Source organism: Ostrea edulis, chromosome 3, assembly GCF_947568905.1.
Source record: "Ostrea edulis chromosome 3, xbOstEdul1.1, whole genome shotgun sequence".
Classification (NCBI taxonomy): domain Eukaryota; kingdom Metazoa; phylum Mollusca; class Bivalvia; order Ostreida; family Ostreidae; genus Ostrea; species Ostrea edulis.
In genome coordinates, this window is record NC_079166.1 from 60627868 (window position 1) to 60653282 (window position 25415).

Sequence of the window (25415 nt, forward strand, 5' to 3'; positions counted from 1 at the left end):
CCGAAAAACAGGAGTTTTCTTATTTCTATTTCCACATTGATAGGTAGGACGTTGAAAAGGCTTTCGCAGATATCGGATCTCGTTTGACGTGGAAGATACTGTGCGGATTTACTTATGGAATGTTGAAAGACATGAAGGCGTTGAGAATCTGTTGCTGACAAATTATTCCAGAGTTCACAGCCGTACAATACGGAAGGTAAGACGACGGATTTATAAAGACGAACTAAAGTTAATGGTTTAAGGGATCCAATATCTGTAAGAGCATAAAAGGAATCCCTTCCTTTTCTGCAGGCACTATTTATCCAGTCCGTTAAAAACAATTTTTGTTGACAATAATACCTAGATGATTACAAGAGTCTACACAGGGAACTGGATCGTCACCTAAAGTCCAAATATGGTCTTGGTTAACTTTATTGCCCTTTGCTCGGAAACGAATAGTACAATATTTGCACGCGTTGACCTTAAACCGCCATTTTCTCGAGTGCTCAAGTCGAAATTTTGAAATCCAAAAAAAATCCGAAGACGTGTGCAGCTGAAAAAAATGGAATTAAGTTTGTACATTGTTGTTTCACTGAAATACAAGATTCAAGATAACGATCTTTTGTACAGTCTTCCTTTTATTCAGAGTTGCCTTGTCAGCTTTTAAGAAAAGAGTTTTACACATGTAAAAGTATCATTTTTAACTGGCGCTTCGCGCTATGATAATTCCGAATAGACAGAGAGCCAGATAAGCATTATATTCACTTTTTCCACTGGATAACATACGTGTTAGTTATGACAAGAAAGTATTCACATTACACAAATAAATATATATGGAGGTAGAAAGTGATCTGTAGAGAGAAAGCATAGACAGAGCGCGGTGGTAAATGGTCTGCATTGTTCAACCTATATGAAAGGTGGAGATAACGAACAGTGATCACTCTCATAACTCCTATAAGCAATGCAGAAGAAAGAGCTGAGCAAACACGCACCCCTGGATATACCAGTGCTGGGATCAGATGCCTAGGAGGAGTATGCATTCCCTGTCGACCGGTCACAGCCGCCGTGAGCCCCATGTCTCTCTTCCTAGGCACCTGATACCACGCTTGGGTTGCACGGGGGTCCATGCTTGCCCTAGTAGTTATGAGATTGACCACTGTTCGTTATCTTCACCTTTTCATTTTGTCCCTATCAATGTGACGGTAAGTGTAGTGTGATCAACGTAAAACTTACAACCTTTTGATTTTCGTAAGTGGTTTTCATTACCGATACCCATTATATACCAAAGGAATTATGCAGTCATCAATCACATTTTGCCGGAGCCAACCAGCACAAAGGGAGATGAATGACTACAATGAACGATGCATATGTGAATACCTGGTAAACCATGTTCCTTGCATTCCTTGCATACAAACTACCATTGCGTTAAATGCTGTCTGACGTGTTTCATACTTTTTGGCACACTGATTTTAAATACGGATTACTCCGTTTACCTGATCAAGATATAGGACTCGCGTGGTGTGTGACCGGTCGATAGGGGATGCTTACTCCTCCTATGCACCTGATCCCACCTCTGGTATGTCCAGGGGTGTGTTTGTCCAACTCTTTATTTTGAATTCTTTATAGGAGTTATGAGATTGATCATTGTTCGTTATCTTCACCTTCCATTAGCATGAAGTATGGTCTCAACAAAGTCGTGCTGAAATTAAAACGAATATTCATATCCGCAATCGTTGTAACGTTACAACGGCGCAACACCCAATAGCAAACAGCTGCGGCGTGTACACGTGTGTGGTGAATGTGCCTGTAGTGGGTATTTTTTGCTTGGAGAAGCACATCCTCAATAACAAAGGCTAAAAATTGCTATATAGTCAATATTTCGAGGAAAATATTTGCTTTTGATCTGCAGTAAAATGTCTATTACGATGTAATCCAGAAAATCCGAATCTTGCATAAATTGTTATATGTTGAATATTTTCCAAAGGATACTGCCATACCTCAAAGAACGGACAAACTCGTCAGTGCAGATTATAAGAACAAACAGATTCTAACGGTAATGGGTCTTAATTAGTAGAAGCGGAAGCTGGGTTGTGTTTTGCACTCGGTACAAAGTTTTGATTTGATACTACAGTTCGTTTCAACCTAAGATTCATGAGGACAGTCCATAAAACTGCGAAAAGGATGAAGAGGGATCATGATAACATCCCCCGAAAGCTGCCCATTTCTTTTCTCGTTTTGTTCAGCAAAGTTCTAAATATTAAAAACAATTACAATACACGAATGTAAACGTTTAAAGAATTAACTTTCCGGTACAGTTTCTGAAAAAGAATGTCTTTCATACAAGTATATACCTGTCTACTTACTGTGACTGTGGAGTAGGGTGACAGATTTGTTTAAAAGTGTGATATATTTCATTGACTAGTAATTTGGAGTCTCCTATTTCAGTGGCCAATTCAGATTTGCTAATCGTATTATTTCCATTACCTAAGGCATTTACTGACGCCATTTTAGTCTTCTTGGAAGCGTTTTAGGGTTATCTCTCCTCAACTACGATAATACAACTGTACAATGATTTGAAATACTTCTACACAAGCAAGGAATATGATTTAGTAATATAAAGGTACCATTTTAATGATTTACAGTTCAATAGAAAGAATTAAACTATTACTAATAAGATTAATCTTTTATTCAGATATCGGTCTAGTGTTTAGATGTTTTATTCAGAACTCGTGTTTAGATGTTTTATTCAGAATTCGCTCTAGTGTTTCGATCATTTATTCAGAACTCGGTTTAATGTTTAGAACTATTATTCAGAACTCGGTCTAGTGTTTAGATGTTTTATTCAGAACTCGGTCTAGTGTTTAGATGTTTTATTCAGAACTCGGTTTAATGTTTAGAACTATTATTCAGATCTCGCTCTAGTGTTTAGATGTTTTATTCAGAACTCGCTCTAGTGTTTAGATGTTTTATTCAGAACTCTTATTAGATCTATGACAGATGCAGTGTCCTTCCGTGCAGGTGGCCTGACCTGGGGGACATCCGATCATGTGACCTGTTGGACACTGTGATGTTGTTCTACACGCATCTGTAAATGAAACAACCACAATTTAATTCAACATTGTATATAATACAAATAGACTGGATACCAACAGTTTTCATAAGTACTACTATCTTAAAAAAAAAATTCATACATGATAATTTAAGTTTTTTATGATCAAAGAACACATCAGTTACATATATAGGTACATATGTACTGGTTTACAGGCACAGAGGATAGTATCGCGATTACTGTGTGACATTGAGGTACACAGGATGGGCTTAAACATCACTTCAATATTATTTTCTGTCTATACATGTACTTTATAGATTTTTTTCTTTCAAAACAGCATATTTCACATTCTCATTCCATTTTATTTCTGGTGAGTAATTTTGTCTGGTGAGTAAATTTTCTGGTGAGTAATTTTGTCTGGTGAGTAAATTTTCTGGTAAGTAAATCCTTGGTTGGTGAGCTATCTAAGTTCTTCAGGGATACGAAACTTTTTGTAGATATATAGTTTTGAAATCCCACTTTGATGTGAATTATCAGGTTAAATCAATTACTTTCATATTCATATGAGTTTTAACATGCATGTTTGTATTTGGTTGAAGTATAGAACGGCCCTCGGCTCACCAGTATTTACAAATGAAATATTTATGCTTGTAAACAGAACCAACAAACATGTAAGAAATCCTGGACAAATCGATATTTCTTGTGAAAGTGTTAAGATAATTCCATAATGACCTATTTTCTATAATTTTATAACCAAACATTGTAGTTTTTGTCAGATATATCGTAATAATCTTGAAGTGACAACCATTTAGTCAATCTAATGATATCCATTTTAAAATTCTATGGTTGATGGAACTTCTGAATAAAAGAGTCGTTTATCATTCCATGCAGGTAAAAGTTGGCATCATTCTAAACATTATTTCACTTGAATGATATAACAGATATCGCACAACAAAGATAAATCACATAATCGATTAAGTGATACACTCGGCTATATATGTGTACGCTTCATTTTCAGATAATTCATATCCATTTATTAAATGTATAATAATAAACAGTTTTGCCATTTTCACTTAGTCTAATTCTTTCTTTGTTTACGTTAACGTAATTTATCGTTAGATCTGATGCTTCCTGGTCATTTTCTGTAAATAGACAGTGGTCAGATTTCTTCCTTCTCTATCAAGTGTGTTAACAAACTACCATCACATGGTCGTCTCACATCGTATACCTATATGTGTACAAATACTAAGAGGGTAGTAAAAGTTCATGGTTTCTGCTCATTTCAGGAAATACCACAAAATGACAAAATAAATGTCCTCATCCAATTAAAATACCGGATGTTATTAAGTGACTAATGACCGAAACCACGAATTCGACATAGGATTTGGTGCTTATTTCGAGCACGTGGACGTATATGACATAACATATAAAGTAAACAATGTAACTTACGATCTGGACACGTGCACGCGTTGTTAACACATTGTTCGTGGTAATTATTTGGACAAAAATGAGCACAGGGATGTTCGACGTCACAATGCGCTTGGCCGGACACGTAGCACACTGTTGTAAAGAAATATGTCGTTATCATACGTTTTACCATACAAATGTTGAAATTACCTATATTTTATAAGTAACAATGGTCAAGGAAATGAGCAACTGGTTACAAAATCCTCCATTAGGAATACGGCTAAGAAGAACATACGTCTAAATTTATACAATCCAGTAAATGTTCTACCATGCCCCTATCTTTACTCCTCACAGAAACACCAGGATTAATTGCTTTGAAGAGAAAACATCAGCAGTACATATTAGAGAAGTGGTGTGTCATAAAAAATATATAGAACTTTTAGTAAATTAAAGATCACAAAACTATTCCCAAATCAACAGTGCAGACAGACTCGCGATTGGGTGGATTTCGAGATTTCACGCAGCTAAAATTACATAAATTCATTAATTATTTCAATATCAAAACCTCGTATCACACCGCCGAAACACTTAATCTTTGCATGATAATTACAAAGCACAGACAGACTCCTGATTAGGTGGATTACAATACACATCACAATACAGTTAGAAAAATCGCAATACGAAATTTCCAGACAACACCCAGCCCTAGTCGTTATAAGGATCTTATTTGCAAATAAAAACTTTCGTTTGGTCGTATGTTGTCAGACGTGTTTCATGCCGATTGTTAGACCGTTCTTTACACACTGATTATGACTACGGATTACTCCATTTACTTGTCAAGATATAGGGCTCACAGAGGGTGTGACCGTTCAACATGGGATGCTTACTCGTCCTAGGAACCTGATCCCACCGCTGGTATATCCAGCTGTCCGTATTTTTCCCTACTCTTGATATTGTACATCTACTCTTTATAGGAGTAATGAGATTCATCACTGTTCGTTATATTCACATTTCACAAACAAAACAGGGGAAATATAAGTTGGCATTAAGACATTGTAATTAAGCAGGGAAACATTGAGAAGGTTTCGAATACAAGTGTGCAATGATATTTATTTTTGCTTGCCGAAAACACAAAATCAAAAGCAAATACCAGTGGCTTGCATTGCTGAAACGAACGGTGCTTTACATATACTTGTTGATGAAACTGCACGGCGGAATTTCTCTTTGTACAACGTATGTTACACAATAAGAAGAAAGTATAATCCTAATAAATACTGGGGAATTTTGAATGTAGAACTTGTCGTCAATGTACAGTCAATGCTTGAGCAATAAATCTACAGGGAAGTATTTTTCTAGATATCGCAGTAGAAAGATTTGTTTAATCAAATGTTTAATTGCAGTAAACTATCTGAGGAGCGGATAACGAGAAAAAGAAACTTTTTAATGTAAATAAAGCTGAACCTGTTTATTACATTATTCAGTTGTATTGCAAAATTATACACAAACATTTAAATGTGAACGCCTGAATAAATTTGCTGATGACGTTGACTTTTTGTCATGAAACTTGAAGCAGGATAAAAAAAAAACAAGAGGCCCATGGGCCACATCGCTCACCTGAGTAACCTTGGTCCATATCAGAAGACTTTCTATATATATTTGCATGTAAAACCGTAGTCCTTATTATGGCCCCAACCTACCCCTGGAAGCCATAGTTTTTGCAAACTTGAATCTACACTATGTCAGAAAGCTTTCATGTAAATGTGAACTTCTTTGGCCCAATGGTTCACGAGAAGAAGATATTTGAAGATTTTTCCTATATATTTGTATGTAAAACTCCCCCCTTGTGGCCCCATCCTACCCCCAGAGGCCATGATTTGAACAAACATGAATCTACACTATATCAGAAAGCTTTCATGTAAATATCAGCTTTTCTGGATCAGTGGTTCTTGAGAAGAAGATTTTTTTTTTAAAAATTCCTATATATTTGTATGTAAAACTTTGATCCCCTATTCTGGCCCCATCCTACAACAGGGGGACATGATTTGAACAAACTTAACTCTGCTCCATGTTAGAAAACTGTTCATGTGAATATCAGCTTTTCTGGCTCAGTGGTTCTTGAGAAGAAAATTCTTAAAGAATGTCCCTATATATTTGTATGTAAAACTTTGATCCCCCCTTGTAGCCCCATCCAACCCCCAGGGACCATGATTTGATCAAACTTGAATCTGCACTATGTCAGAAAGCTTTCATGTAAATATCAGCTTTTCTGGCTTAGTGGTTCTTGAGAAGAAGATTTTTAAAGATTTTTCCTATATATTTGTATGTAAAATTTTGATCCCCTATTGTGGCCCCATCCGTCCCCCGGGGGCCAGGATTTTAACAATTTAGAATCTGTACTATATCAGGAAGTTTTCATATAAATCTCAGCTTTTCTGGCTCAGTGGTTCTTGAGAAGAAGATTTTTCCTATATATTTGTATGTAAAACTTTGATCCCCTATTGTGGCCCCATCCGACCCCCGGGGGCCAGGATTTTAACAATTTAGAATCTGTACTATATCAGGAAGTTTTCATATAAATCTCAGCTTTTCTGGCTCAGTGGTTCTTGAGAAGAAGATTTTTCCTATATATTTGTATGTAAAACTTTGATCCCTATTGTGGCCCCATCCGACCCCTGGGGGCCATGATTTTAACAATTTAGAATTTGCACTACCTAATAAAGCTTATCTATAAATTTCATCTTTTCTAGCCCAGTGGTTCTTGAGAAGAAGATTTTTTAATGACCCTACCCTATTTTTACCTTTTCTTGATTATCTCCCCCTTGGAAGGTGGCCTGGCCCTTTATTTTAAAAATTTAGAATTCCCTTTACCTAAGAATGCCTTGTGCCAACTTTGGTTGAAATTGGCCCAGTGGTTTTGGAGAAGAAGTTAAAAATGTTAAAAGTTTACAGACGGACAGACGGACGGACGCCGGAATACGGGTGATCAGAAAAGCTTACTTGAGCTTTTAGCTCAGGTAAGCTAAAAAAAAAACTCACTACCTGTTTTTTAACACCTTAGATTCAGGAAAAGGTTATTGTACTGTTGATAATATATAAATATTGCATGTATTTGAGGGTAACATTGAAAATTTTCACCCCGAGAAAACTATTGTCAACCGAGGCGTAGCCGAGATTTATATGAAAACTTATTGCACTGTTGATAATATAAATTATACTCCATTTCAACCCCAACCCCCCAATGAAACAACAGTAAGAAACTAAGTTAGTATAAATCAATATATTCTCCAATTACTATAAGAAATTGAAATTCCGTGTAAATACATGTGCGTGTACGTTGTACAACGAAACCCAAAGGGAAACTTCTGTTTGATGGATCAGAATTTAATTATCCAAGGCTCTGCAACATTTTACAACAAGCTTATTTATAGTGTGCACATTAAGCTTTATATGAAGTTTTCAGGAAGTTGGGTATTTCAATGTATCATTAGAAGTTCACTTTGATGCACACGACAAAGTCATTATCCAAATATTATTGTATGCGTGCGAAATCTGGGATTCTGAAGGTGCAGTTTTAAATATTTTCCCTGTCTTTTGTGGATGGATTCTTAACCTCAAATGGGATCCTAAGATTTGTATGTTTTGGGGGGAAACTGGCTTATTCCCATTATCAACCATTGTTACGGCAAGTATGGCAATGTACTAGGTCCAGATATTAACACCATCCTGAAAACAAGCTGATACACTTATCGTATGCTTGGATTTAATGCACACAAGACACAGGAACAAACCAAATGTTTCACCTGAAAAGCCTGAAATCACAGATTAAAGAAAAAGTGGTAAACCCTTTGTCCAAGAATGCGATATTACTGTTGAAAAATCCTCAAATTCATCAATATGAAAATTATTTTGGATGGGAAATTGCTTATTATCTTTTCTAAAATTTCGTCAAAAGACAAAGCACGATACCGTTCAAAGGAAACAAACTTCAATGTTTGAATTTCCCAAACAACGAATGTCTTTTAAGACGAAAAGTTAAAATGTCTCAATATTTATTTACCACATATTTGAAAAACAAACCTAATCCGTTTAATTACATATGTACTTTGTTCCAAGTGTATTCAAAATCTGACATGTGAAAAACATGAACAATTCTAAAATTGCTGCCGGAAGTAAAACTACACTTCTGTATTCTTCAATATGAGAAGGTGAAGATAACAAACAATGATCAATCTCATAACTCCATACACGGATCTCCAATATATCATTTTTATTTTTTTTAGATTTTCAAGAAATGTGTACAGCCAACTAAAAGGAGAGCATTTCACTTTGCCTTTATAAAAAGTATAACATATATTAACACAATCTAACTGCATCCAACTTATACATGTAAATGATGATTTTCTAAATAACATTTGAGAAGACAACCTTACATTAGTCTGTAATCATTAACATGCTAGAGATACACGGCAAACATATTTTCTCTGCTTACATTAAAATATTTTTTGGAAGATGTCCACAAAATAAAAAGGGTGTACACCACTTCAACTTCATAACTTTACGTTGTCATTAAATTCTGAAGTATTATGAATTTCGAATTCATTTGTTTTATTTTTAAATGGCTCCAGAAATCCTTCTTTTAAAACAATGAATTTCAAATGACGTTACGATCGTCGAGTTGGATTGAATACATTTGAATAAAAGTAAAGCGTTTTATAAAGTGCAACCAAATCGTTCAGAGTCTTACCAAATGCTAAACAGATGAGAAACACCAGAGATTTCATATTGACCATTCTGTGAATACGTATCGTCTTTCACAGACGATAAGGATTTATAGTTACACCGAGTTGATATACGTATATGTATGAAATTCGGTCAAGGTGAAAATTGATACTAAACACTACAGGTCAAATCGTCATGAAGAGAAGATAATATATGGTAAAATCCGTCAGATTTTCTGTTATTGTCAAATATGGCATGTTTGAATTCTTACAAGAATGATGCATGTATATATAAACAGAAATTGACGTCAAAACAACACTGACATGGCGTATTCTGGGGGAATTTTATACCAGTACAAACAATGACAGTTGTAGGAAGTACTCCTATTTGTTTCCTACTTCAGAAAATCCATACGGCCGCCTTATATTTCCTGTGTATCTGATGATCCTGTGCGTTTTCTGTAATTCAAACGACAGTTATATGGCTGCTGATAATCCATCATCTCAAACGCAATATGTAGCATTAAAACATTCAAAAATACAAACAACATTGTCATAGTACATCTGAGTATAAAATACTGTCATCACTCTGTGACAAACATCGCACTTTTAAACTGAATGCATTTATCATAATAAAAAAAGCACTTTAAAGAATTGGTTGACAAAACAGTAATAGTCACGAGATCAAGTCCCAAATCTGATTTCCCTTCAGTCAGAAATCCTAAATCCCACTTCCTTTCAGTCAGAAACCCCACATCCGACATCCCTAGCACTCTCCGCATGGTGTACGTACGGAATAATGGATTTCAAATGTAATTAATTATTTATAGCACTATTATTTTTATAATAGTGTTTACCACAACAAAGTCATGTGTCTTTGAGGGTAAAAATTCACAACCTGGCCAGTCCATATCAAGGTCGCTGAGTTGCGATATAGTTTCCTCAAGTTTGGTTGCAGACCTAATCGTCTCGTCCAAAAACAAAATAATCATTCTTTATTCAAGTCGCTGAGCTGTGGTTCAATTTTTTCCAGATTGGTCGCAGACTTGTTCGTTTCGTCCGTCTTTGCGCTCGTGCTGCTGGCCTCTGATGACGTCTTATCGGATTTCTTTCGCTTTTTCCTTATAAATCGGAACAACCACTCGAGGTTTTCCCTTCGGAAGAAGATGTAAACGAGTGGGTCTAGAATCATGTTAAAGGTGGCCATCCTACTTGCGTGAAGGTCAGCATTGTCGTTCTTTGTTGACCCACTCTCATTCACAATGGCTCGAATCTGAGAACAAAAGACACGTGACAATTAGTCAGTTGTGAGTAAGAAAACACCTACACGTCCAATCTTTTCATACTAATCAAATCCGTGTTAAGCAAGATCAAAAGAATTATTTCTTATGTTCGACTCGATGTTTCAGATGGATTTTGATTAAAATGTGTCCCCAGTGACAACAAGATTTTCATTGGTAAAAATGCGCATGATCACGCAGATTTGTGATGCTTAAACATTTCTTTTCTTCTTAAATGTTTTAATGTTAACAGACATTAATTACAAAGGTGAGCGGTGCCTTTGAAATACGCATTAGAAAAACAAATATTTAGCTTGACCAGTTTGTCACCTGAATTATGGGAAGGATACATAATACCCATAGTTCCATATCTTGATATACATCATTCGAAAGCAGCATTTTGTTTTCTTTAGGGAAAAAACTTGAAGTAACATCTTATTTCGTTTTGTTTCAAAAATGCACTTTCTCAAACTCGTATCAAAATGGAATTTTTAAATATGGTTTGATACGGCGTATATACTCACAGACGAGCGAATGTCTAAATCGTACTCATCATTTTAGCAGACATTATACTAGCTGCAGAACTGTAGCTCTCTGAAAAAATATTCAGTCACAATATTTTTTTCTTCAGAGAGCTACATTTCTGCAGCTAACGTCCTACGAAAATAGCAGTAGATATGCTACACCTTCTTTACAACAGACAAACCTACACACACAAATATTTACTTTTCCAGTGTTTTTTCCTTTCATATATTTATCTATTGTAATGATAGATAGTTCCTAATGAGTGTGCTATAGTTGTGAACACTGCACGTATAAATCTTGATAAATATAGTACGTCTGTTTCAACAGAGCTCTGGGAATTCAAACAGTTGTGAAAGCAGATATCAAATGTAAATTTCAATTTTGAAAAATGCATGAGGGTATGAACTGCAACGATTCACGTCGGTATACGTTTTATGAAGACCATCCGGCATACTTTTTATTGAGCGTTAACGCTTCATGAAGTACGCCGGCGTGAAGCGTCGGATTTCATAACCTCGTGTACTTTCAAAAAGAAAATTTATTTCTTAACAATACGCTGTACACAAATACAACGGCTCACGTGAGACAGATATATTTTTAACGCCTATATTTACTTAATTAAAGTCGGATAATCATTGTTATATATGTAATACCCTTCACGGATAAAGATAAAATCTAATAGTCATCATCACACGCCGGTAATGACGGAGATAAGCGTCAAGAGAAAGAGACATCTAATGTCCGCGACAATAACAATTGTATTAATTGACCATAAACTTCCTCCCTTCAAACAATTTCTGTACTTAATTTCCTCCATCACTATAAAAAAAGATAGCTTCCAACACAATTAACAACATATTTCTAAACAGATTCAGGTCAATAAAAATTACCGCAGATTTACATCAATGTATCCATAGAGAGTAGTATTTCCTGCTTTGTAGCAAGACTCATATGAATAAAATATTGGAGAAGTATATAAAGAATTATGAAAGAAAAGTATGAGAACCTCATTATCAGAGCGTTAAATACTACGTACCACACACCTGATTTTTTTTTTCAGTATTCATATTCAAAAGATCATATGAACCAAGAGTTCAAGTGATCTCTAAGGGTTTTTTTCGGCGTCTATCTGTACATTTATATCGAGCGCACACATTTCATTCACAATTTCATTTACTTCTCATAGACCAGCAGGTCAAATTCTATCAACACTGTTCTACAGTAAGGCAGTTTTAAGCCTGCTCAAATAAAGAGTTATGTCCCCTTCCAAGTAAAGGTAATAAAGAAATAGTGCAAATAAGATACAGGTTTTAAAAAACATCGCTTTCTTTCTTAACGAGCGTTGAGTGAGTCAAGCTATAAACTTGTATGAAAGCTTCCTTAAAACGATATAAATGTACATACCAAAAAAAAAAATAAGCAAGTACTTAGCTGGAAAACACTCAGATGTACATAACTTTCCTTATTTACGGACAATTCGAGTTTTATTCATTCTGTAGCTCCCGGGGCCTTGGTGAGGCCACCATAGGGGTCAAATATTTTACATAGGAATATATGGTAAATTCCTATAAAAGTCTTCTTTTCAAGAACCAAAAAAGATTCCGTCAAATGAAAGTATACTCGTGTATGCTTAAGATTGAAATTTAGGGAAATTGTTCAATCAGGACCCTTGGGGTCTACATTGGACTTGAAGGGATGTTTCAATTTCTAATATATAGGAAAACTCTTCAAAAGTATTCTTAAACACAAAAGTGCAATTTGAAATCAAAATTAAGTGACTGGGTTCAGGGCGGGTGCAAAATGGCAAATATATTTATAGATTTACCTTGATCTTCAATAAAATATTTATTTATATCAAATAACAGCTGCATCATTAGTTGTAGCATTATTTACTATTGTGTAATATCGAGTTAAATTTTCCATTCATAGAATAGCATGATCTCTTAATAGAGAGGTGTTTGTCGTATTCAGGGATACACTTTGGGGGAAAAAACACATTAAAGGAGAATACCTAATCAGACGAAAAAGGACGTGTCCTATTCAAATATGATTCGTCAAAATATGAGCTAGAGGGACATACATGTATATATGTAGATGACCTGTTTCAAGGTCATGTGGCGGGACTGTGTTAAAATAACGTTTATTTGAAGATAATGGAATGGCTAGCTGCTAAAAACTTGTTTACAATGAACTTTTGTTGAGGATAAATTATCAACCCACATTAAAATTAAAGACATTTCCTGTTTGTTTGGGTTTTTAAATTTTAGTTTTACAAATTCAAGACGTCATATGGTAGTGTACACAACGAAATTCTGTGCAAGTGGACAGATCGCGAAAAAAAAAATAAATGAAGGGGTTTTTACACATAAATGGTAAACTTTAGTACGATTAATGCTAACAAACATGAAGAAGTTTATCTTCAACATATCAATAAACATGTTCTTTATGTTATTTGAGACGCATGATTTATTTTGTCTTTACATATTGTTATACAAGTAACTTATTGGTGTCTTCCTCACTAATGTTCTCATTGTACATAATATGTAATATATGATCTGATTTTGGCAACAAACAATACAATACAATCAATTCTAACACCTAAACGCCACGATCATACCTGTAATTAATGTCCAGAGAATTTAAAGTACACGATTTCAAAATTACAATATTTCCTATAAATGATCAATTATTTATAATTCAAAAATGCCAAGAGCAATAATTCCTATGCTGGTATATTTCTCTACTGTATGTCTATATGCAATGATTTCCCCAATTAATTTATACATACATGTATTTATAAAGTAGCAGTTTTTTTCACTGTTGACATTAAAAATCAGTCATTTCAACAAGTTTTTATATATCTTTATTAAACATATTATTTTTTTTATGGAAATGTTCCGATTTTCTAATGTTGACATATATTTGTTTATGTATGTTTGACATCTTTAAAAAGGTGACAATATACACATTTTCTTTTGTTATTGATTAAATTAAACTATATTTAGTAGAAATTGATACAGTTTTTCCATTTTGAACCATTAATATTAATAATTCATAATTCACAATGAGGATGAAAAAACCTTCAGCCTTACTTTGTAGTTAGGTCAATTCAGAAGCTACAGATTGTGTATATATTAAGTAAATCTGAATGCATAATCGCAATTAAAGATCTCTCTCTCTCTCTCTCTCTCTCTCTCTCTCTCTCTCTCTCTCTCTCCATGTGTGTGTTTTGCTTTTCTATATATACCCAGAGACTGCACCGAAAATAATTCAAACTGAATTAATAACATCACGCCTCTTAAATCGGCGTTATAATTGCAGACCGATCATTTTAGAAACGTAATGTCCTTTGTCCATTAATAACTTTTAAGATTCCGAGAATTGTCAATGTGCAGCAGTTCAGGTAATTATCTGCAGTGACGGTATTAGACAATGAATGTCACATTATATCTGATTTAATGATTTTCCTTGAAAGAAGAGTCCAAAACCACAATGTTTGTTTAAAAGTTTGACCAGTCATCAAACGTTTTCTTTCTGTCATGGCAGTTCCACCACCTTCCCTCATTCATTACATGTACATAAGTGGTGAAAAAGCATATTCGAAATATTTACTTAAAACATTGTAAGGAGCTGTCTTAAAACATTGTATAAAGCCATCTTAAAACATTTTAAGAATTCCAAGAGTTCGGACCGGGCTACATCTGGTTCATTCCCCCTAGGCTTTTTACATTACCAATGAAATCATAAATTTCAGTCACCTTTGTCAATGGTTTAAGTACATGAGGTAAATGCTTCTGTGCTGGGTATATACCGGTACAGACAATGTGGCTGAACAACTCTACATAAAACTAAATTTTATAGATTAGATGTTTGGAAATAAATATATAACTGTAATTGACAGAATTGCTGGCCACCTGCATGTTTTTCGCCATTAGTTTGATCCCGACCTAGATAGAATATCGTAAATGTCCTACGAAACCCAAGACAGCGTTAGATTATGATACATCATAAGTAAAAAGTTTTATACCCTTTTCTACATTTTCCAAAACGGAAGAACATTAAAAGTTCTAATGAAATAAACCTGTTCTATAAAAACATTATGGATTATACATGTATGCCCTTTCACACCCTTCCCTAAAACTGTCAATTCTCTCTTACACCTACTCAAAGTTTACCAAGCAAAAGTTCGGTTGCGGGTCAAACCTTTGTCCACTTGACCTCAATGAGGTAGTCTAAGCATTCTCTGTCGTAAACAATTCATTTCCCTGATTCGTCAATAGAGAATGAAAATCAAACCTTTGAAACGTTATTATAACAAGAATTACAGGTACCTACAGGTAGGAAAAGTTAAACTGGGGGTCACGTGTTATCATATTTCCTTAACTGTAACAACGTTATACGGCTGCCTTGTGAAACTGTGGAAAAATTCGCCTAGATTCTTTTCATTTTTTGATCAAATCTACTCCTGGAGAAAGACAACATTGACGGTACGATGTAGTAAAGAAAAACAGTAGTAAAAAATTGGACCATGTCTTGCAGTTTGGGGGAACAGCTGTAAAAATAAAAATTAGTTAACAAATTTATGTACATAATTTATGTTTGCAGTGGAGATGCCATTTGTCTTAAAGAGCAACATATAATTAAATCTTTATCTTTTTTTTTTTTTAAATTAAAGATGCTTTTTGAGAAATGGCTTACCGCCAGCGGTATTCCGCACGTGGCTGTCACTATGACGATGACGACCAAAAGAATTATGGAGAAAATCTCGTTTCTGTTGGCTTTACTATTCTGTTTTTTCTTGTCGTGTGTCCTCAATCGCCTCAGGGTTAATCTAATTATGACTAACACGTTGAATGAAATAATACAAAGAATTATAATAATCCACACAATAGAGTACATATAGGCATACACTTCGTCTATCCGATTTTTGGCTCTGAAATTGTAGAAGCACCAAGTCCCCGGATATTGTAAAACGTATTCCCCGAACCCGATGATGGGGAGAAGGGATATAAAAGCTGCGGTCGTCCAAATGGCACCCAAAATAATATTGGTTCGCTTCTCTTTGGCTATGCTGTTGTAGAAGAATGGGAACCAAACTCCAATGAATCTCTCTGCCGACATGGCACCGATGATAGAAGCAGACGACAAAAAGACGAAACTGATCATGTACCCGGTGTAGTCACAAACTGGCTGTCCACCCTGCCATTCCACGTTATTAGCATATGTTGCCAGAAGTACGGGAAAACATGTGATGCTTCCGAATAAGTCCGTGATGGTTAGCGATATCATCAGTCTGTAAAATGCGCTCCATTTATGGAACTTGGACGATTTAATGATCATAAAAAGAGCAGAAATGTTGAAGACCAGAGCGAGAATGAACATCACTACTATCATTCCAACATAACCTTCACTTTTATTCCTTAAACCATCGGTGGTTGTATTGGTGGACGTGTTGGTGGTAACCATGATCTCTGTTGTGGCGGGAAACTCCGTGGTAGTTGTGCGACTAGTGATGGCTGCATCCATGGCTTGTTTGGCAGCTATCAGCATGGTGTGAATAAATACATGTACATTCATCGGAATATAGTCATTTCGTCACATGTTGTTCAGGTTCATGAGGCCCTCTAGGTAAAAAAAAAATCTGAAGTCGAAAAACGTATCCGATTACCATGAGACGCATGTCAATAAAATAAAATTGACAAGTTTTCCTTGACACAGTCTTTCCTTGACAGCCCAATTTTCCACATCAAAACACTCAGACGATGTACTACTAACTACGCGAACTGAATAAATGAAATGCCGCTTGTCGCCTTCAGCTGAACTCGGGGTTTAAGTCAATATTTACAAGGAGGAAGAAATATTGTCGGGACAGTCGCGAGGGAAACGTTCGAGTGAGAGGCAATCCAGTGCTGTTTGAATGGAAATCCAGCTCCTATCAACACAGCTTACGACCATTGACAAATGTGTGTAGTCCATTGAGTTGTTAGATCCGGAACATGTGACTCTTTGTTTTCATCTTCACTTGGTGCACCTTTGCATTCTTCCGTGGTGTGAGGTGCTCTGAGAAAATGACATCATAATTAATGAAAGTAGTTAACAATTAAAGAGCAAGGTAAATATCTACACACATTACACAGTAACAGCAAATTATATCATGGAGACGTTGAAACAAAAAAGTGCATATATATACCAAACTCTTTTTTATCAAATTTAGATTAGCCACAAGCAAAACGCCCCTCTTATGTAATTTAATCTAATTAACATTCAGTTAATTTAATTTATCACATTTTAGCCATACACGACGTTAGATGGGTCGTGGTATGTTTCAGATACTAAAAATAATTATCTTCCTTATTACCGAGACAGAAAACTGGAAATTTTCCAGGAAGATTAAAGGCAAGAAAAGGTGGGAACCACCGAAAAGTAAGAAAAACGACTTACACAAACGCGGTGGATAACCTCATTTACTCATCTACTATGCGGATGAGGCTAACAAATACATTTGCCACTTTAAAAACGGATAAATATACATGTAGGCCTACATACATACGTACGCATTGTAAACATCTACATGTGCATGACAGACTCGTTCACGACAATCTGTCTAAGGTTGTTTTGCCCCCCCCCCCTCCCCCTTTCCCTCCCCTTTTCATTTACATGTGTATAAAACAAGTTACTCAGATTAAAGATCAGTTTCTTTTGTTTACTTGAACTGTAACCACATTATGCGCAATGACTCCTTCCTTCTTGTTCAATGTCATTTTATTTTGTCCAAACTTGATATACGTGTATGTCATTATGTCTGACTGTATGTTAACTACATGTATGTCTTTTGGTTTTCTTTCCTTATGCATGTAATGCTTACTATTCCCTGTTTGGGCCCTGCATTAGAAATAAATCTATCCTATTCTTTGTGTGGCAACCTGTTTTAAACAAGCGTACTGACCTGCAGTTTGATAAAAATCCTCTACATTTTCCGCCATTAATTTTAAATGATGAAATTTATACTAGTATTTCACCTGAACATGAATTATTTTCTGAAAAGGAGAAATAATTTTTAAAATGGCGGATATTGAGGAAATACATGTTGTTTATTTTTGAAATGTTGTGTTCCTTGCACATGCGGAGTGAAACGGTGACGGGTCCGGAGCTGGTGTCTGTTTACAATAGAAGATCACTCGCATACCTGTAATACAATTTTAACTACCGTCCGTTTTAAAACCGGTAGGTTGTTCGTGTGCAGCAATTTTCACAAGATAATCTAATACAAAGCCACTATAGTAGAAAAGAAATTTCGTAAGGTACAGAATCACACACATCTTTAGAATTTTTTGTTCATTACGGGAGCAAAAAAAAAAAAAAATACACCTGTACTTGCATTTCATTTTCTAAAATGAGACAGAATCTAATCCCCAAGGTATAAAATTATCAATTTTTCAAAACCTTGATACAACATAGACTATACGATTTGACGATGTAGAAAACTTTTGACATCTACTAACAGGTGCGCTGGTACAGTCTAAACTGACAAACATCGTCACTTCTCTTACACAGGAAATGCTGCTCTTGTGGCATGATGCTTATTCAAGATGAATTACGTATATATATTAATTATATTATCTACAATTTTTTAGTTGTGCATATTTTATTTTTTACAAACACAAAATGAAATCATAACTAATTATTAGAAGTAATCTGAATGATCTACATAATGGTAAGGTACACCCCCTGGCTAAATACTATAGGCAGTTTGAGGGAATGCCTTGACGATTTTACATGTACATACACAGTTTAAGTACTATCCTGTTTCAGTGTTACTGAAGTATAACTTTAAAGTAATCACATACTTTGCTATTGTATTTATTTAAATAATTCATCACTTGATAAATACCCTATTATTCATGTTTTAGCATGGGGCGTTAAGGACATCACAATGTTTTACGTGGCAAATTACAGATACTGAAAAGTACGAGTCAATAGAAAAGGGCCCTTACGGTCAAAATTTCACGTTTTTAGTTTTTCTAGAATTTTATTCTGTGTCATTTTCTGTTCACAAAAAATACACAATTTATATGATGATATCACGTTTCTTAACGTTTTAATTACAATTTTTGGGACACAATTGTAAAAATATATATTAGCAACGTCAACGTATAAATAAAATTATTGTAACGTTATATGAAGTCAAATATTTTGCTGATAATATTGCGTGTCCATGAAATCAATTACAGTCATATATTCATTTAAAACACAATTAGTGAGAAAAAAAGGAATATTATATAGAAATGGTAAACATGGCATTGTCCAGCGATCGGAACTCCGCTGAATTTACACGGAAATGACACAGCTCATCAATTTTACCATTGAAGACTAAGTTCACATTTACGCAATCATTTTACACATATGTTTAAAACTAACCTTCAACACAAATACACATGAATGAATGAATAAAATTAAGGTTATATAGTAAACAAATAAATATTGTTCAGTGACAATACCTCTCGACGACAATTTATCCCTCAGTCAGAACTAAGCACGGTACATCTTTGACTGGATCTTCTACAAACGATCTTACCTGACGGTATACTTGTCTTTGGCTTATGAATTACCGGTATAAATTCACAGTTTAAACCAAGTTTGTATTTAATCAGATAACCTTTAGCCAAAACCTGCGGCAGTCTCCTGCAGAATAAATCAAGATCTGAGTTACGACACAATGTAATGAGCTTTTCGTCACTACCCCGGAATTCATTGCACTAATTTAAAATGAAAATGGTCGTACGTCACAATACCCGACAGAGGACAAAACTTCTCAGAAACAAACATATTCCAACGTTTTGTCAATGACTTCGCGGTGCTTTTCACTAAGAGAATCGATGTCTCTCCTAAATGTAAACTACAGTATATTCTGATTCTGTTCAACTATTAGTTAGATACACATAACAAGAGGTCCATGGTCCACATCGCTCACCTGAGTCACCTTGGCCCATATGTAAAGATTTTCCCTATATATTTGCATGTAAAATTTTGGTCCCCATTGTGGCCCCAACCTACACCCGGGGGCAATGATTATAACAAACGTGAATCTGCATTATGTCAGGAAGCTTTCATGTAAATGTAAACTTTTTTAGCCCAATGGTTCTTGAAAAGATTTTTTAAGATTTTCTCTATATATTAGTATGTAAAACTTTCATCCCCTATTGTGGCCCCATCCTACCCCTGGGGGTATGATTTTAACAAACTTGAATCTGCATTATGTCAGGAAACTTTCATGTAAATGTAAACTTTTCTGGCCCAGTGATTCTTCAGAAGAAGATTTTTAATGATTTTCCCTAACTTGGCCCATCCTACCCCCGGAGACCATGGTTTTAACAAACTTTAATCTGCACTACGTGATGAAACTTTCATGTAAATGTCTACTTTCCTGGTCCAGAGGTTCTTGAGAAGATTTTTAAAGATTTTCCCTATATATTTGTATGCAATACATTGATCCCCTATTGTGGCATCATCCTACCCCCGGGGGCCATTAATTTAACAAACTTGAATCTGCACAATATCAGGACGCTTTCATGTAAATGTCTACTTTCCTGGCCCAGTGGTTCTTGAGAAGATTTTTAAAGATTTTCCCTGTACATTTGCAGGTAAAAATATGATCCCCTATTGTGATCCCATCCTACCCCCAGGGGCCATGCTTTTAACAAACTTGAATCTACACTATGTCTGGAAGCTTCCATGCTAATGTAAACTTCTTTGACCTAATGGTTCCTGAGAAGAAGATTTGTCTATATATTAGTATGTAAAATTTGATCCCCTATTGTGGCCCCATCCTATCCCCAGGGGCCATGATTTGAACAAACTTGAATCTGCACTATGTCAGAAAGCTTTCATATAAATCTCAGCTTTTCTGGACCAGTGTTTCTTGAGAAGATTTTTAAATGACCCGATCATATTTTTGCATTATTGTGATTATCTCCCCTTTGAAGGGGGCATGACCCCTCATTGAAGAAACTTGAAAGCCCTTCACCCAGGGATGCTTTGCGCCGAGTTTGTTTCAAACTGGCCCAGTGGTTCTGGAGAAGAAGATGAAAATATAAAATGTTTACGCCGACGACGACAAATTTAATTCTGATCAGAACAGTTCACTTGAGCCTTCGGCTCAGGTGAGCTTAAAAAGGCGGACTAAATAAAGCATTGAAACGATTGCCGTTGAGAGAGATTAATAAATGTACGAGAGTTCAGTATTTATTAAGACTTTTTATGCGGTCAGGCAGATAAAATAGAAAGGTTAATTCTCTACACGGTCCAACCAAAATGAGGCATAATGTAGCGATTTTATTCTGACCAGATAAAAAATCAATTTTGACTCAAAAGAGCATTATCCAACACCAAATACTAGTATGTATAAGATGCGTTTATCAATTAATTACAGAGAAGGTATGTATCATTTAAACTGCACAAATGGATATGCTATCCATATGATGTAGCATAACTAAAACCGTGTTAGGGCCGTGGAACTATCAATGCCGATCTTATAGTCTTCATCAATATGGTAGTGATTGTACTGATCTCATAGTCTTCATCAATATGGTAGTGATTGTACTGATCTCATAGTCTTCATCAATATGGTAGTGATTGTACTGATCTCATAGTCTTCATCAATATGGTAGTGATTGTACTGATCTCATAGTCTTCATCAATATGGTATTAATTGTACTGATCTCATAGTCTTCATCAATATGGTAGTGATTGTACTGATCTCATAGTCTTCATCAATATGGTAGTGTTTGTACTGATATCATAGTCTTCATCAATATGGTAGTGATTGTACTGATCTCATAGTCTTCATCAATATGGTAGTGATTGTACTGATCTCATAGTCTTCATCAATATGGTAGTGATTGTACTGATCTCATAGTCTTCATCAATATGGTATTAATTGTACTGATCTCATAGTCTTCATCAATATGGTAGTGATTGTACTGATCTCATAGTCTTCATCAATATGGTAGTGATTGTACTGATCTCATAGTCTTCATCAATATGGTAGTGTTTGTACTGATATCATAGTCTTCATCAATATGGTAGTGATTGTACTGATCTCATAGTCTTCATCAATATGGTAGTGATTGTACTGATCTCATAGTCTTCATCAATATGGTAGTGATTGTACTGATCTCATAGTCTTCATCAATATGGTAGTGATTGTACTGATCTCATAGTCTTCATCAATATGGTAGTGATTGTACTGATCTCATAGTCTTCATCAATATGGTAGTGATTGTACTGATCTCATAGTCTTCATCAATATGGTATTAATTGTACTGATCTCATAGTCTTCATCAATATGGTAGTGATTGTACTGATCTCATAGTCTTCATCAATATGGTAGTGTTTGTACTGATATCATAGTCTTCATCAATATGGTAGTGATTGTACTGATCTCATAGTCTTAATCAATATGGTAGTGATTGTACTGATCTCATAGTCTTCATCAATATGGTGGTGATTGTACTGTTTTGCTGCTCCTTCCATACATGCCCCGAAAAAGGTTTTTTTTTCTTGAGGACATAAACTAGAGGGTCCTCTTGTCTTGGATGATGGGTGTGCCTGTGTTTAGTTTTTGGAGAAATTCAAGGTGTAATGAACCCGAGACAGTTGGTTCAAACCACGAGGACCATTCCATACGGCGCGCGTATACATAACAGTAAACTGTGTGTTCAGCTGTTGAGGTACAGAAATATTTATATCTAAAACTTCATATCCATAAAATTATATTTCAAATTGAAAAAAAAAAAAATACATTCCGTTATTATGCAGTATATCGTTTGTATTACTTTGATGCCGTTTTTCAAGTTAACAAAAAGTAATGCAAACAAAAAGTAATGCAAACTGAAATAACAGCAGAGTCACATATGATGTGATAATTTGAATGTCTTTAGAAGCGTGTGAAGAAGTTTTTACTTTTGTATATGAGTGTACGTTCAGCAATTTCCATTAGACGTTTTATAGTCAGAGACAGCGGTCACCACGCGACATCGAATGGACAAACATCAGATCTAAGGAAGGCGATTTCAGTGGTGGGTCCAGGAATTGCGGTTTGGGGCGCAACTTTATGAGGCTGGGGGCCGCCTCCGAGTTCCCCAGTGGGTCTAGGGCGAATTGCCCTAGTGGGGGCCAAACCACCGGAAGCTCCTGGATTTTACTGGTCTTGAAATTATTGTCTCCTGTGTAGTCATTTTTACTATTTTCTGTCATTTTTAATAAGGTGAAATTAATAAAATGACGCAAATTCTAAGAGTTTTGGGGGAAAATGTAAGTTTTCCGATAAAAGTGATTATTCAATAAATCAAAAGATTTTGTCATTTATTTCTCCGAGTGGAAGAAATCATTGTTTTTATTGTTTACATTTTCATAGACGAAAGACCACGATTTACCTTGAATTTGAAAATGGGGGGGGGGGGGGGGGGGGGGGGGGGGGGGGGGGGGGGGGGGGGGGGGGGGGGGGGGGACTGTGCCCTCTCCTTAAATCCGCCAGTGGACATCGAATAGTCAAACATCAGATCTAGGAAATGAAATTTTAATATTAGGAAGACATGAATTGTTGACAGTTCCACCTTAATTTCTATTCCTGACCCTGATTTTAAGTTTTAGAGACTCATCCATTTGAAGTTACCTCTAGGACCCCCTGCTCCGCACCACTTATTGATACAACAATATATATGTACATGTACGGAACTAATCGTTGCATAATATTCTAATAAAAATGTTGAACCTACGTAACAAGGACAATGATCGAGTAAATACAAACAAAGGAATGCACATGTATATGATACATCATAAGGGTTTGTATACTTGACCAACAAAATGCGCAGTCACGCTTTTGTTATGCATTCCGTATGCATATCTGCACTTGTTACAAGATGGCTTAGAGATGCAAGAGCAGACTTGAATTTCTGACGTCTTTTCAGTACACCAACGTGATAGCAAAACAAAGCTGAGCTCTGCTTTCTAAAAGAAACACGTCCGGAGAAATTTAAAACATTTTGGAGAAATTGCATACTTTTAATGCGATATATATACATCCAATGACGGCAAATTATCACTAGCCATCAAACGTGACCTCTTTCATGAGCCTCAATTAAAAAGAATTAAGAAAGGGTGTTACATATGGCATCTAGTCCTTTCGAGTTATACATAAAACACCCGGCGACCGGACGTATTTTATACAAAATACAAGTCCAAATGTTTCCGCAGTAATTAACGAAATGCTCATAATTTTTGTGGTAGTTTTTTTTTTTGGGGGGGGGGGTATATATTGTGTAGGTTTTTCTCCATTTTTTAATTTTTAACTATTCATCAACACTTTCTAAAACAAGGATGTTTTTGTTTTGTTTGTCATATTTATATATAGAGGAACATATCTCATACGATAAGTTCATACTCTCAGCATTCGTTTCGTTTGTGCGAAACACATGCGAGAAAGATTAATTTGTCATTCAATAGCAAATTGAATTACAAATAACATATAAATCATGTGAATGACATGTGTCTTTCAATTAATATGCCTCCTGTAAAATCAATGACCGCGCGGAGATTGAAGGCGTGATAAGAAATCGAGATATATTTTATTGCAACAAGTAGTTCATTGTGTGGTGAGTGGGATAACGAAGTGCAGTCTTAAAGTGTACCAGTACTATATAAATACTACCTCAGTGTCTATTTATAGATAATATTTGGAATTTCCAGAACTCCACACCTAATGACATAAGGACATCTAATGAAAACTACACTGTAGTAAGATTTGGTTTTCATCGCTAGTAAATCAAGGGGGGGGGGGGGGGGGGGGGGTGTTATTGCAGCAATCACTTCTCTTCCTAAACATCCGTGTACATGTACCGATATGTGTGTATTACAGTACAATTCGATAAGTTTATACCCACGTATTTATCATAGTGCAAGATACTTGTAGTCAAAGAATTGTATTCAACAATATACCCAACTCCATGCCCGAAACCGCGTGATCCACGCCTCAAATGTTGAATTAAACGCATGTTAAAATCTATATACAAATGTGGTTACAGAGATAAAACACGGTAATAAAACAGTCTTAAATAAAATATTCTGCAAGTTCACTAGTCTGCAAATCATAAGAGTGATTTTAATAAGCAACTTATAGTTATTTTGACTTCGCCAGATCTACGAGTCTGTCTCCATTAAATGTTGACACATACAGTACCATGTACTTTCAGGTTTTTATATTTAATGACATTTAAATTTAAGGATGCTGGGTACTCACAAAATATCAGAAATTTTTCCTCATCCCTATCTACTTCACCAACTTCCGGTGACGGAGTAAATTGTTGGTTACAATTGTATCAAGATATATGGCGTCAAGCCCTCATCTACGTGTATGATGAGGGATTTGCCATATTTCATCTGAAGGAGATTTTTATTAAT

General features: G+C 35.5%; 2 protein-coding genes across 10 annotated transcripts in view; one reads left to right on the forward strand and one right to left on the reverse strand.

The window, feature by feature from the left end:
- The window catches only part of LOC125675726 (metalloproteinase inhibitor 3-like), a 6469-nt gene extending 5921 nt beyond the window's left edge, over window positions 1-548 (forward strand). The window contains exon 6 of the mRNA XM_048913512.2: window positions 1-548. This exon is cut by the window's left edge and continues 1496 nt beyond it. The gene's annotated coding sequence lies outside the window, so the exon portion shown is untranslated.
- Window positions 549-2930: 2382 nt separating this feature from the next.
- On the reverse strand, window positions 2931-25391 carry LOC125673434 (prostaglandin E2 receptor EP4 subtype-like). 9 transcript variants are annotated; one of them, XR_008801073.1, is made up of 5 exons: window positions 25255-25389; window positions 15657-17018; window positions 9180-10426; window positions 4478-4588; window positions 2931-3064 (listed from the first exon to the last, which is right to left on the reverse strand). XR_008801073.1 is itself a non-coding variant. In XM_056158409.1 (3 exons), exons 2-3 carry the CDS (start codon window positions 16533-16535, stop codon window positions 10142-10144), a joined length of 1164 nt encoding a protein of 387 aa, XP_056014384.1. In that variant the 5' UTR covers window positions 16536-17018; window positions 25255-25391; the 3' UTR covers window positions 8468-10141. The 9 variants fall into 9 exon arrangements, 5 of the variants coding, with proteins under 5 accessions (XP_056014384.1, XP_048765958.1, XP_056014387.1 ...); XR_007369541.2 differs by lacking the exon at window positions 25255-25389 and adding an exon at window positions 19457-19579; XR_008801072.1 differs by lacking the exon at window positions 25255-25389 and adding an exon at window positions 17400-17450.
- Window positions 25392-25415: the final 24 nt, after the last annotated feature.

Coding starts and splice junctions, on each gene's coding strand:
- LOC125673434 (XM_056158409.1), bottom strand. CDS start 16,535: ATGAATGTACATGTATTTATTCACACCATGCTGATAGCTGCCAAACAA. Junction 10,427..15,656: donor CGTGCGGAATACCGCTGGCG/GTAAGCCATTTC, acceptor TTTTGTTCTCAG/ATTCGAGCCATTGTGAATGA.